The sequence below is a fragment of the Oncorhynchus kisutch genome, linkage group LG30 (assembly GCF_002021735.2).
Source record: "Oncorhynchus kisutch isolate 150728-3 linkage group LG30, Okis_V2, whole genome shotgun sequence".
Classification (NCBI taxonomy): domain Eukaryota; kingdom Metazoa; phylum Chordata; class Actinopteri; order Salmoniformes; family Salmonidae; genus Oncorhynchus; species Oncorhynchus kisutch.
In genome coordinates, this window is record NC_034203.2 from 28,416,327 (window position 1) to 28,431,607 (window position 15,281).

General features: G+C 43.7%; 1 protein-coding gene across 4 annotated transcripts in view; it reads left to right on the forward strand.

Annotated features, from left to right (window-relative positions):
- Positions 1-15,281, forward strand: part of LOC109874721 (arf-GAP with GTPase, ANK repeat and PH domain-containing protein 3) — a 261,538-nt gene that overhangs the window by 224,135 nt on the left and 22,122 nt on the right. For 3 of the 4 annotated variants that reach the window (XR_004206342.1, XM_031810043.1, XM_031810042.1), the window contains exons 14-16: positions 11,832-11,986; positions 12,572-12,662; positions 12,829-13,051. Coding sequence is in view for 2 of the 4 variants with exons in the window: in XM_031810043.1 (XP_031665903.1) it covers positions 11,832-11,986; positions 12,572-12,662; positions 12,829-13,051 (469 nt within the window). In the remaining 2 variants the exon portion in view is untranslated. Of the gene's footprint in view, positions 1-11,831; positions 11,987-12,411; positions 12,663-12,828; positions 13,052-15,281 lie in introns of those variants that run through there. The other variant, XR_004206343.1, reaches the window with a different exon arrangement.

Here is a 15,281-nt window from a genome sequence, read left to right on the forward strand (position 1 = left end):
CAATTGGCCTAAGGTCAGGACTCTGACTTGGCCATTCCAAAACACAAATCTTCTTCCTTTTCATCCATTCTTTAGTTGATTTACTTGTGTGCTTTGGGTAATTGTCTTGTTGCATCACCCAACCTCTCTTAAGCTTGAGGTCATGGACTGCTGCCCTGACATTCTCCTGTAAAATGTATTGATACACTTCTGAATTAATTGTTTCATCAATGATTGCAAGGCGTCCAGGCCTTGAGGCAGCAAAGCTGCCACAAACCACCATGCTTCACAGTTGGGATGGTGTTGGTGTGCAGTGCCCTTTTTCCTCCACACAGTGATGTGCATTTTTCCCAAAAAGTTCTACTTTTGTCTCATCTGTCCACAGCACATTTTCCCAGAAGCATTGTGGAACATCCAGGTAGTCTTGGGCAAACTTGAGACGTGTATTTTTCAGACAGCAGGGGTTGCCTTCGTGGTGTCTCTCCATGAACACCATTGTTGTTCAGTGTTTTTCTGATAGTGGACACATGAACAGACTTTCGTTGTTTGTAGAGTTTTCTGGAGGTCTTTTGCTGTTACCCTTGGGTTCTTTCTCACCTCTTTTTAGGATTGCCCTTTGTGCTCTTGTTGCTACTCTTCCCTAGGTAGAGTAGCAACAGTCCTGAATCTTCTCCATTTGTAGACAATTTGTCTTACCGTGGATGAACACCAAGGTCTATAGCAATGCTCTTGTAACCTTTTCCAGCATCGTGCATCTCTATAATGTGTCTTCTAAGGTCCTGTGAAAGTTGTTGGGATCGAGGCATGGTTCACACTAACCAGTCTTTCTGGAGAAGAACAGATTTGTCAGTAACCAAGCTTTGTGTGTCTTTATTTAAAGGGCAGGGCACCTGTGCAACCCTCCAATCTCATCTCCTTAATTGAAACACCTGACTCCATATAGCTTTTGGAGAAGTTGACAACACAGAGGTTCACTTACTTTTTCCATCCTGCACTGTGAATGATTACTCAATGTCTTAAATACAAATTTGAAAAGTACAACTGTTTGTGTGTTATTAGTTTGGTCATATTGTGTTTGTCTATTATTGTGACTTAGATGAAGATCAGAATACATTTTATGAGTAATCAATGCAGAAATCCATGTAATTCCAAACTTTTTCTTGCAACTCTAGCAATGACACCGGGGTGAGCCGGTACTCTTACAACAAGTGCCATGGGAATTTAAATGACCGCACAGACTCAGGACACCCATTTTAACATCCCATCCGAAAGACAGCACCCAATGCAGGGCAATGTCCCCAAGATTTGAAATTATTTTATTTTAGTCAAATATTATATCTGTTTGGAGAATAAAATCGATGACCTATGCCGCAATATTAAACTACCAATGGGACATTCAAAACTGTAATATATTTTATGCTTCATAGACTTGTGGCTGAGTGACGACACTATCAACATACAGCTGGCTGGTTATACGCTGTATCGGCAGGATAGAACAGCGGCATCTGGTAAGAGAAGGGGCAGCGGACTATGTATTTTTGTAAATAACTAAGATATCAAAGGAAGTCTCAAGCTATTGCTCGCCTGAGGTAGAGTATCTCATGATAAGCTGTAGACCACACTATCTACCTAGAGAATTTTCATCTGTATTTTTCGTAGTTGTTTACATACCACCACAATCAGAGGCTGGCACTAAGACAGCATTGAATAAGCTGTATTCCACCATTAGCAAACAAGAAAACGCTCACCCAGAGGCCGCGCTTGTAGTAGCTGGGGACTTTAATGAGCTAACCCGGAAGCTTATAAGAAATTGCGCTATGCCCTCCGACGAACCATCAACCAGGCAAGCGTCATAACAGGACTAAGATCGAATCGTACTACACCGGCTTTGACGCTCGTTGGATATGGCAGAGCTTGCAAACCATTACAGACTACAAAGGGAAGCACAGCTGAGAGCTGCCCAGTGGCACAAGCCTACCAGACGAGCTAAACTACTTCTATGCTCGCTTCGAGGCAAGCAACACTGAAACCAGCTATTCCGGAAGACTGTGTGATCACGCTCTCCACAGCCGATGTGAGTAAGAACGTTAAACAGGTCAACATTCACAAGGCTGCAGGGCCAGACGGATTACCAGGACATGTACTCCAAACATGTGTTGACCAACTGGCAACTGTCTTCTCTCACATTTTCAACCTCTCCCTGTCTGAGCCTGTAATAACATATTTTAAGTAGACCACCATAGAGCCTGTAACCTGACTAAATGACTATCGACCCGTAGCACTCACGTCTGTAGTCATGAAGTGCATTGAAATGCTGGTCATGGCTCACATTAACAGCATTATCCCAGAAATCCTCGACCCACTCCAATTTGCATAGCACCCTATCAGAACCACAGATGATGCAATTTCTATTGCACTCCACACTGCATTTTCCCACCTGGACAAAAGGAACACATGTGAGAATGCTATTCATTGACTTCAGCACCATAGTGCCCTCATAGCCCATCAATAAGATAAGGACCCTGGGACTAAACACCTCCCTCTGCAACTGGATTCTGGACTTCCTGACGGGCTGCCCCTAGGTGGTAAGGGTAGGTAACAACACATCTGCCACGCTGATCCTCAACACAAGGGCCCCTCGGTAGCGTCCTCAGTCCCCTCCTGTACTCCCTGTTCACTCATCGCTGCACGGCCAGGCACAACTCCAACACCACCATTAAGTTTGCAGATGATACAACAGTGGTAGGCCTGATCACAGACAACGACGAAACAGCCTATAGGGAGGAGGTCAGAGACCTGGCAGTGTGGTGCCAGGAAAACAACCTCTCCCTCAACATGATCAAGACAAAGCAGATGATTGTGGATTACAGGAAAAAGAGGACAGAGCACGCCCCCATTCTCATCGACAGGGCTGCAGTGGAGCAGGTTGAGTACTTCAAGTTCCTTGGTGTCCACATCGACAACAAACTAACATGGTCCTAGCACACCAAGACCGTCATGAAGAGGGCACGACAAAACCTATTCCCTCTCAGGAGACTGAAAAGATTTGTCATGGGTCCTCAGATCCTCAAAGGTTCTACAGCTGCACCATCGAGAGCATCCTGGTTGCATCACTGCCTGGTATGGCAACTGCTCGGCTCTGACTGCAAGGCGCTACAGAGGGTAGTGCGAACGGCCCAGTACATCACTGGGTCCAAGCTTCCTGCCATCCAGGACCTCTATACTAGGCAGTGTCAGAGGAAAGCCCTAAAAATGGACAAAGTCTTCAGCCACCCTAGTCATACTCTTCTCTCTGCTACCGCACTTCAAGCGGTACCGGAGTGCCAGACTAGAGGCTTCGAAACAGCTTCTTCCCCCAAGCCATAAGACTCCTGAACACCTAATCAAATGGCTACCCAGACCATTTGCATCCCCCCCCTCCTTCCCCCTCTTTTACACCGCTGCTATTCTCTGTTATCATCAGTGCATAGTCACTTTAATAACTCTACCTACATGTAAATATTTCCTCATCTTTCCGGTGCCCTTGCACATTGGCTCTTTACCGGTACCCCCCCTGTATATAGTCTCGCTATTGTTATTTTATTGTCTTTCAAAGACAATTCGTAAAAATCCAAATAACTTCACAGATCTTCATTGTAAAGGGTTTAAACACTGTTTCCCATGTTTGTTCAATTAACCATAAACAATTCATGAAGATGTACCTGTTGAACGGTCATAAGAAACTAACAGCTTACAGACAGTAGGCAGTTAAGGTCACAGTTATGAAAACTTAGGACACTAAAGAGGCCTTTCTATTGACTCTGAAAATCACCAAAAGAAAGCTGCCCAGGGTCCCTGCTCATCTGTGTGAACGTGCCTTAGGCATGCTGCAAGGAGGCATGAGGACTGCAGATGTGGCCAGGGCAATGAATTGCAATGTCCGTACTGTGAGACGCCTAAGACAGAGCTACAGGGAGACAGGACGGACAGCTGATCGTCTTCGCAGTGGCAGAGCATGTGTAACAACACCTGCACAGGACCGGAACATCCGAACATCACACCTACGGGATAGGAACTGGATGGCAACATCAACTGCCCGAGTTGCACCAAGAAAGCGCAATCCCTCCATATTGCGCAATAGGCTGAGAGAGGCTGGACTGAGGACTTGTAGGCCTGTTGTAAGGCAGGTCCTCACCAGACATCACTTGCAACAACATCGTCTATGGGCACAAACCCACTGTCGCTGGACCAGACAGGACTATCAAAAAGTGCTCTTCACTCACGAGTCGTGGTTTTGTTTCACCAGCGGTGATGGTCAGATTCGCGTTTATCGTCGAAGAAATGAGCGTTACACCGAGGCCTGTAATCTGGAGCGGAATTGATTTTGAGGTGGAGGGTCCGTCATGGTCTAGGGCGGTGTGTCACAGCATCATCGGACTGAGCTTGTCGTCATTGCAGGCAATCTCAACTAATCTCCCGATTTAATCGGATGATTTAAAAAAATCAAATACATTATTTTTTATTTGTAATAATGTCAATTACAACAATACTGAATGAACACTTATTTTAACTGAATATAATACATCAATAAAATCTATTTAGCCTCAAATAAATAATGAAACATATTCAATTTGGTTTAAATAATGCAAAAACAAAGTTTTGGATAAGAAAGTAAAAGTGCAATATGTGCCATGTAAGAAAGCTAACGTTTAAGTTCCTTGCTCAGAACATGAGAACATATGAAAGCTGGTGGTTCCTTTAAACATGAGTCTTCAATATTCCCAGGTAAGAAGTTTTAGGTTGTAGTTATTATAGGAATTCTAGGACTATTTCTCTCTATACCATTTGTAGTTCATATACCTTTGACTATTGGATGTTCTTATAGGCACTTTAGTATTGCCAGTGTAACAGTATAGCTTCCGTCCCTCTCCTCACTCCTACCTGGGCTCGAACCAGGAACACAACGACAACAGCCACCCTCGAAGCAGCGTTACCCATGCAGAGCAAGGGGGAATAACTATTCCAAGTCTCAGAGCGAGTGACATTTGAAACACTATTCCAACTGCTCTTAAACGCTAGTAAAACCAAATGCATGCTTTTCAACCGTTCGCTGCCTGCACCCGCACGCCTGACTAGCATCACCACCCTGGATGGTTCCGACCTTGAATATGTGGACATCTATAAGTACCTAGGTGTCTGGCTAGACTGTAAACTCTCCTTCCAGACTCATATCAAACATCTCCAATCGAAAATCAAATCTAGAGTCGGCTTTCTATTCCGCAACAAAGCCTCCTTCACTCACGCCGCCAAACTTACCCTAGTAAAACTGACTAGCCTACCGATCCTCGACTTCGGTGATGTCATCTACAAAATTGCTTCCAACACTCTACTCAGCAAACTGGATGCAGTTTATCACAGTGCCATCCGTTTTGTCACTAAAGCACCTTATACCACCCACCACTGCGACCTGGATGCTGGCCCTCGCTACATATTCGTCGCCAGACCCACTGGCTCCAGGTCATCTACAAGTCCATGCTAGGTAAAGCTCCGCCTTATCTCAGTTCACTGGTCACGATGGCAACCCCCACCCGTAGCACGCACTCCAGCAGGTGTATCTCACTGATCATCCCTAAAGCCAACACCTCATTTGGCCGCCTTTCGTTCCAGTTCTCTGCTGCCTGTGACTGGAACGAATTGCAAAAATCTCTGAAGTTGGACACTTTTATCTCCCTCACCAACTTCAAACATCAGCTATCTAAGCAGCTAACCGATCGCTGCAGTTGTACATAGTCTATCGGTAAATAGCCCACCCATTTTTACCTACCTCATCCCCATACTGTTTTTATTTATTTACTTTTCTGCTCTTTTGCACACCAATATCTCTACCTGTACATGACCATCTATCACTCCAGTGTTAATCTGCAAAATTGTAATTATTCGCCTACCTCCTCATGCCTTTTGCACACAATGTATATAGACTCCCCTTTTTTTCTACTGTGTTATTGACTTGTTAATTGTTTACTCCATGTGTAACTCTGTGTTGTCTGTTCACACTGCTATGCTTTATCTTGGCCAGGTCGCAGTTGCAAATGAGAACTTGTTCTCAACTAGCCTACCTGGTTAAATAAAGGTGAAATTTAAAAAATAAAATAAACATTTGTGGGCACCCCGCTAACTAGCTAGCCATTTCACATTGGGTACACCAGCCTAATCTCGGGAATTGATAGGCTTGAAGTCATAAACAGCTGCTGGCAAACGCACAAAAGTGCTGTTTGAATGAATGCTTATGAGCCTGCTGCTGCCTACCATCGCTCAGTCAGACTGCTCTATCAAATCATAGATTTAGTTATAACATGATAACACGCAGAAATACGAGCCTTAGGTCATTAATATGGCCGACTCCGGAAACTATCATCTCGAAAACAAGACGTGTATTCTTTCAGTGAAATACGGAAACAAAGATGTCTTGAAAATGTGGTCCAAAATAACCACCAACTACTCTGGTCTTGTACATTTGCATGAAACACAATATGCCTAATTATACCGTTGTAGTAAAATGTATGATATTGATGAACTCAATCAAACAAAATGGTGCTCCCAGTGTACTTCCCCAAATAAATGTTTGACCGTTCCGTATTTTATCTAAAGCGTGGCATCCATAAGTCTAAATATTCCTGTTACATTGCATAACCTTCAATGTTATGTCATAATTACGTAAAATTCTGGCAATATTGTTCGCAATGAGCCAGGCTGCCCAAACTGTTGCATATACACTGACTGCGTGCAATGAACGCAAGAGAAGTGACACAATTTCACCTGGTTAATATTGCCTGCTAACCTGGATTTCTTTTAGCTAAATGTGCTGGTTTAAAAATATATACTTCTGTGTATTGATTTTAAGAAAGGCATTGATGTTTATGGTTAGGTACACATTGGAGCAATGGTACGCACCACATCGATTATATGCAACGCAGGACACTAGATAAAGTAGTAATATCATCAACCATGTGTAGTTAACTGGCGATTATGATTGATTGTTTTTTTATAAGATACGTTTAATGCTAGCTAGCAACTTACCTTGGCTTACTGCAGTCGCGTAACAGGCAGTCTCCTCGTGGAGTGCAGTGTAATCAGGTGGTTAGAGCGTTCGACTAGTTAACTGTAAGGTTGCAAGATTGAATCCCCCGAGCTGACAAGGTAAAGATCTGTCGTTATGCCCCTGAACGAGGCAGTTAACCCACCATTCCTAGGCCGTCATTGAAATTAAGAATGTGTTCTTAACTGACTTGCCTAGTTAAATAAAGGTGTAAAAAAATACAGATTTCCAATTGTAATAAACTTGAAATCGGTCCTAATTAATCGGCCATTCCGATTAATCGGTTGACCTCTAATCTCAACGCTGTGCGTTACAGGTGAAGAAATCTCCTCCCTCATGTGGTACCCTTCCTGCAGGCTCATCCTGACATGACCCTCCAGCATGATAATACCACCAACCATACTGCTCGTTCTGTGCGTGATTTCCTGCAAGACAGGAATGGCAGTGTTCTGCCATGGCCAGTGAAGAGCCCGGATCTCAATCCCATTGAGCACATCTGGGACCAGTTGCATCTTAGGGTGAGGGCTAGGGCCATTCCCCCCAGAAATGTCAGAGAACTTGCAGGTGCCTTGGTGGAAGAGCGGTGTAACATCTCACAGCAAGAACTTGCAAATATGTTGCAGTCAATGAGGAGCTGCACTGCAGTACTTAATGCAGCTGGTGGCCACTGTTACTTTTGATTTTGACCCCCCTTTGTTCAGGGCACATTATTCCATTTATGTTAGTCACTTGTCTGTAGAACTTGTTCAGTTTGTTTGTCTGAATCTTGTTATGTTGATACAAATATTTACATGCTGAAAATAAACGCGGTTGACAGTGAGAGGACATTTCTCTTTTTGCTGATTTTATTGTGTATCATACTAAATGGAGTGTCCTGGATTTCTACCTCCAACTCAGTATGTTGAGGGTTAATATCCTCTGGAGTCCAGCAGAGGATTAGGAAATGGAGGTTTAACAACCCTATGCTAATGGTTAATGTTTATCTAAATACTTTTTTTTGTCACTGACTCCCTCCCTGGTCTGTACCGTGTCTCATTTCCCAAAGCTGTCCCTGGAGCCCAGAGGAGCTACGGTAATGGCTCCTCCGCTCCTCAGCTTCCCAAACACCATCCACCAGACGTTGGAGAAAAGGAAATTACAAGATTCTCATATGGGCGGCTCTATACACTACACACGGTCCACAGATACATTGTGTAATTGACAGTTTTTTCACTTGCCGTATCGCTAAGTGTAGTTTTGCTATTAGGTTGTGGCTCGAGTGTTGGTTTTGTGCGCCTTTGTTAGGTTGTTGTATTTTGTGTGTGTGTGAGTGCGTGCCCCTGTTGTTCTTGTGCGTGCATGTGTGTCTATCTGTGCGCGTCTGTGTTTGTGTCAGAGAGATGGAGAGCGTGTATTCTCTCCTCCTCTCTCCCTCTGAGTTTTGGTGTGGTGCGATTCCCCCGGGGCCCGTGTGTGTCTCAGTAATGCCCTGCTCCTGATTGCTCTGATACAGGTTAGGAATAATGGCTTTAATGATGTGTAAAATGAGCAAGCAGTGCCTGTGACATTTACAGATGGCACCGCCTTGACCTGCACTTCCCAACTGCTGGTTAATTCACAGGAACGGAGAGCACTTCTTTAACTGACCGCCTTTTGCATGCGACCCACAAAACACATCATACTGTACATACCATCATACATACAAAAAAATACCTTGGATGTCATGCCGCACCAACCACCGCCGTCTACAATATACTGTATCGTCCAAGTACTCTTAGCTGTCCATCAATTTCGATGATGCACACACATGTGCACACTCACACCTTTAGGCCTTGCTGAGGCGGTCGATGAATCAATCTTTCAAGAGCGAGGTAGTGTGAGGCAGAATAGATGTGTCCCTCCCTGGCCCTGCCTTCCGGTGACAGCTCAGCTGGACTCAGCCCAAACCCCAGAGGTGCTAATCTGGTCCACCGTTCCCCACTTCTCCCAGTGGACCATCTGCTGTCATTAGGAGTAGAGACAGCTCAGCATCAAACGTGGACCAATGATCTCTAAATATCTATGCTCAGAGGCCTGATCTCATTGTTTCAAAAATATCTAACGATACCAATTAGTGTCTATCTTAATTGACCAAATCTGCAGTTTATATTATTTATACATTTTACATCATTGTTATTGTTTAAAGGCATCCAGGCTGATGAACCATGAACTTAAAAGCCCTCTAACTAACAGTTTTATGATGCATGGTAAATTGTGGACAGGAGGACAGACATTGTAGAAGAAGATGCCTTCTCTCATCTCGCTTCACACCACAGCCATTAGGCTCTCATTTATTTTTTGTGTTATATGTTAATTAAGGTAATCATCATATCTACCTCCTGATTCTCCACAGTAGCAGAGGTTCCCTCCTATTGGGTTTAGCTTATGTTGCTCCATGTCCACCCACTGCCCTGTCTCTATACACATCTAATTGGAAATTACTTGTTGATTGTGTAGCTGCTGGATCAATTATATGATCAGATCACAGGGTTAATGCTAATTGCAGGTGTTAATGTGTGCTTGAATCCGCACATGCATACTTCTGTTAGCTGTGGGCTAAATGTACCCATTGGGTAACATCAGGAGCACTAGCTGTCTTAGTCATCATCATGGTAGCAGATGGCTTTGAAATAGCAACAATAATACCTCATTGTATTGTTCACTCCTGGTATAAATTGTCTTGGAGGAGGATATTTTGACCTTAATCGTTGTGCTAACATGGTACAGAATGACTTTTCACAGAATGGAATTACCTCTCCAGTGAGGCTGTGACAGATCCTGCATTAAAAAGCAATATCAACAAACTCTATCAGAATATTATGATATTAATGTTGTCACTCTGATACTATGACGCTGCCATAGATATATAATTATTAGAACTGATATTCCCGTTCACGCCAATGGGTAATAGGGGCTTTGCCTATTCTAGTATCTGGTTTGGTCAATGTTTTTGTCAGCTTGTTTGGCCTTTTAAGTGCTCATCTCTTGCCTGTACTGGTCTGTTCCACGCATGAAGAGCTAGATTTGTTTTCCCAAGTATCCTCATCAGTTTAAAAAATCAGCCATTCATTGCTTTTTTAATCTCCATAATGAAAGTGTTTTAATGCCTCCAATTTATTGCCTGGCCAGTCAACGAAATAATTAGCTTTGTTCAGGTTTTTAGAAGCTGAATGCAGAAGTGTAACATCATTGGACTCTGAGGAAAACTAGGCTGCATATCTAAATGCCATGCTTTTTTTTCTAGATGGAAAATGATGGGACATTTGAGGAGAAGAAAGGACACATTCATTACATAAAGGCTTCATGCATCAAACATGACTGAATTTCTTTGTTAAATTATAAACTTTTTGCCATTTGTTCTGTTTTCTTAACAAGTTATTCTTGATAGGTTAATCGGACCTTTTAACACAAAATATTTCAATAAAACAACTATAAACCTCCTATGATGTTAGACTACACCAGTGAGTGTCTTTTTAACATAACCCAACCCAGACTTCTAAACATACATTTCCTCTACGTTTAAATAAGACACTCTGAGGTATTTATTGATTCTGTGACATGTAGTTGATGTCTCAAACTAAATCAGGTAATTGAAGTTGGTGTCGAGCTAATTGGATTATAGTTTTCCCCCTGAAGAGGAGACCCTCCGCTAGAGAATTGGGATTGATTTAGTCTCCACACTCCGATCCAAATCAGCTAAATCAGGTTCTGTATAGACCGAGGGACCAATGAGTACACGCCCCCCAACCTCTAAATGTCCAGTGCCTACAAAATAAAAGCTCAATATTGTGTCCCTCCCAACCCCAGCACACACAACCTCTGCTTTTACCTGGCTTGGAATCACATGTTCCTAAATTCTGACCTGTTTATACTAGACTGGTTTGCCTCCATTTAGTACATCAAATCTGGGTGTGCAAAGAGAGGGCTGATGAGAGATGTGTTGGAGGAGTCCATTCACATTGTGACTAGTCTCCTCTCCAATCTCCGACTGGAGGCAAGGAAACATGCTTTATGCAAATGAGCCTGCTATATTTGCTTGGCCCTAATTAGGTAATTACAAATCATTTGTCTATGAGATCAAGCATGTGCCGAGGACTAGAAGATTTACATCAGTCAGTTTCTATTGTATTATCATCATCTTAATGAATTACTTGTGAACGGAGGAGGCATTATGACATGTGTTATAGCATATGTTTTTCAAAGCCCTTGCCCAGGCAGATGACAGGTGACATTTCCATGAAATGTATTACAAATGAATTACAATACCTGCAGCCATTTTACAATGTGTAAGGCCTAATCAGAGTAAAGAAAAAACGGTTTCTTATTGAAAATTTAAACAACAGAAAAATAGATGGATGGAAATCGGGAATAGAAATAGACCAGTAGAATGAATACAAAGGGGTATTTTGAATAAACTGTGTTGGAGTCTGTTGTTTTGAATTCATAGTGATGGCTATGATTTTCAAGTGTACACAATCAGTATCGAGTAGCTACTGTAAGGGTACCCTGATACTGGTTCCAGTGAGTATCACTACAATAAGTTGCTTGGATAAAAGTGTCTGCTAAATTGCATTTATTATATTTATTATTAGGCAGTTTTTATAGACGGCAAACGATCAATTACAGAATCAATATTATACCGTTGTCCAACAATAGCCAAGCTGTTTCGATAATGAAAGTAATTTTAATTTAATTTCCTCTGTAATTGATTTTAAATGCCCATATTTCACCATGTCCGTGTGATTGTTTTGTTTTCCAGAGTCGGAGGAGTCGTTTGAGTTCACCATTGTGTCTCTGACAGGCCAGATGTGGTACTTCGAAGCGTCTACGTTTGAGGAGAGAGAGCTGTGGGTCACAGCCATTGAGAGCCAGATTTTTGCCAGCCTGCAGTCCTGTGAGAGCATGAAGAACAAGGTGGGCATGAGAGACAGTGAGGAAGGAGACAGTGGGTCTGTCCGGTCATGATTAGTTTAGACCCAAGGGTTTTCCACGACCACGTTACTTGACCAGGAAAGACTCTGGTTGCTAATCAGGATGTGTGAATGCAAAATTCTCTCTCTGTTCTTCTCCTCTCTCTCCCCCGTCACCCCCCTCCCTCTCTCTGAGCTGCCATGTGTTGGGCTGTGTGTCAGACAGGTGCAGTGCAGTGTGGGGGAGCTCTTATTACAGCTGACAGACTTCAGAGATGGGGAGGAATCGCAACGCAACACTGACTCATTTTCATATAATACTTTGTCTGTGCTCTCTCTCTCCCTCTCTACCCCCTCTCTTTCTTCTCTCCACCCCTCTCTCTCTCTCTCTCTCTCTCTCCTTTTTGCCTCCCTGTCTTTCATTCAAAGCCTCCAGTCCTCCCTCCTCTCTTCCCTTCTGTTGTTTGTGATGTGTATCTTTCTGAAATCCTGTCTCCTCTATTCTCTCACTGTAAAGTCATGATGCCTCTCACAGATTCCCTCTTGCTTACCTCCTTCTCACCTCTCTCTCACCTCTGCTCTCCTACAGTCCCGGTTAGGCAGCCAAAGTGACGCGGCTTCCATTCAGTCCATAAGGAACGTGAGAGGGAACAGCTTCTGTGTGGACTGTGATACAGCCAGTGAGTACAGTACCTTGTCAACATCATCAGAGCTATATGTCAATGATTCCCAAGACGTTAAGTGCCAGGTACTGTACACTACGTGACAAAGAGAGCACAGATGATAAGCAGACTTGGATGTTTTACAATGCTGCAAGTCTCTATTTTTCTCCTCCTCCTCTCCCAGACCCTGACTGGGCCAGTCTGAACCTGGGGGCTCTGATCTGTATAGAGTGCTCAGGGATCCACAGGAACCTGGGGACCCACCTGTCGAGGGTGAGGTCTCTGGACCTGGATGACTGGCCTGTGGAGCTCAGCATGGTGCTGATGGCTATAGGCAACACCATGGCCAACAGTGTCTGGGAGGGGGCCCTGGAGGGGTACACCAAGGTGGGCGCTGACAGCACCAGGTCAGTACCCCACATCTGTCTGTTTGGTGTGGGTTTCTTTGTGTCTGTACTGTCTGTCTGTCTGTCTGTCTGTCTACCGGTCTACAGGTCTATTCATCTGTCTTTTGGTTTACTGGTCAGTACCACTCATATGTCTCTCTCTCTCTCTCTACATTAATAATGGTAACTGTGCGTGTGTGACATCACTTTGCACATACCTGCTAAATGCCTCTGACCAGCACCAAGTAAACCAAGGTCTGGTCCCCTCTTCTCTCTCCCCAATGAGGGTTGTTTGTCTCTGGGTGACAGTTGAGTCCCAGCATGTCTCTCTGACTAATGACCCTGTGTGTGGATGAGAAGGTAATTAAGGAGCCCATTATGGTGTTAGAGCCCACCCCAGGGGCCAAGCCCCAGGACCCATCAGAGCCCTGTCACATATCCATCACACAGGGCCCGGCTGCCATCACTCTCTCTGTCCCACTATAGAAGAATGGTCTGTAGTGTCTGTACTGTTTCTGACCTACATTAAGAGAAGATGTAAAGATATACTACTCAAGTGCTAAATGGCTTGGTTTTTCATATTTTGGTCTCATTGTTACCATTTATTGTATTGGAGTCACTGACATTGAATAGTCATTTTAAACAACTGTTGTCAGAGGAAAACAGCATTTCTTAATATCTCATAGGTTGATCAATGATTATTAATGATTATTAAAATGTCTGTCTATTTGTTGGCAGAGAACTGGACAAAAGAGGAATAATTGTTTTCTCAGGATTCCATTACCTTAGCCCTGCTCCTCTATCACCACAAAGCATGTGTTGTGCAAATATAGGAGACAAAAAGGTGAATGAATATATTATCTCCAATCTGATCCCCACCATATAAATCTTACTTTGTTGTCTCGTCTATAGAGATTGAACATTAAGATTAAACTTCAAGATTGTTTTATCTCTATGGTCTCATCATCATCATCTTCCCTTGGACTTGAAGTGGTTCTGATGTTAACTGTGTCACCGTGGTGACATGGTGCAGCTTTGTGATGGAACCCAGGCAGCTGGTGTAGCGTTCCCACCCCACCTCCTACTAAACATTAGTGACACGTAATTTAAACGACTCAGTAACTAGGCTACCTGAAGCTACCTGCCTCACATCTGATTGAATGTCTCCTGCAACACTAGTTCTGCCGGCTCGCTCCTCAGCTTTTTAAATTTTTACTTAAAAGCCGTTCATCCACACGATTGGTTTAGCTTTTTAGAAATACTTATGTGAAAGTAGAATGTACAAATTTGCATTATAGTCAGGTTTATGTAGATATCAACACTTGTCAGTACTAATCAACATGTAGGCTAGTTTTGTGGTGGTTTTTGTATTGGTTTGTATCTTTTGAAGGACTAATACATTTAGTATTTTTTTATCAGACTTCCCCAGTGCCATCAATGGCTTTCAGAGGTAGTTTAAATGTATCACCCAATAATTTCATGAATAAAATGTATTTATTTGTATGCCATAAATGATGTGTGTGTACATCAATAGATTATGATGACATACATTTCTCTCAAGAAATGCAGCGCTGGGATCTTTCTCCAGTCAGCATATTGGAGGGGAGTTGTTCCTTTAATTAGTGTCTGCCGGTCGGCATGATCTCCACGTCACCTCTAATTGTCTGGCATGCACGTGAGAGAACGCAGGCAGGCAGACAGGCAGGCAGACAGACAGACTTACAGGCAGACAGGCAGGCAGGCAGACTTACAGACAGGGAATCCACCATACACACACCTCCCTCACCCCTCCTCCCCTGTGTCTGATTTGGGGAGGAAGATGTCCGGGAGCGTGAACGGATGTGGAAGGCTATCCCTCACCGGCGCTGGCCACTTTACTGTCACCCCTCTGTAGGTTGGAGCGCCATGCGGGGCCCTTGGCCATGGCCAGGTAATAGCTCTGCTCTGACGACCAGAGGAGAGGAGAGAGAGAGGAGACGAGCCCTCCTCCTCCTTCACTTTGGTTCAGAAATAATTTGCCGCTCCCACATGCTGCCTGCAGGGGCTGTGTGGTAATACAAATGAATCACATCACTAACCCCTCGAAACCTGCGCACTCATTTTTACTCCCTCCTTCTCGAACGGACACAAGTGTCTGGGAGAATGGATGCAGCATCACTCTTTCTCATCCCTTGTTCTCAGCTGTTTTTAGAATTACGACCCCAGTGTGGATTGCAGAGAGGCTGTAGTTTAGCCTTCTTTTGGATCAAGC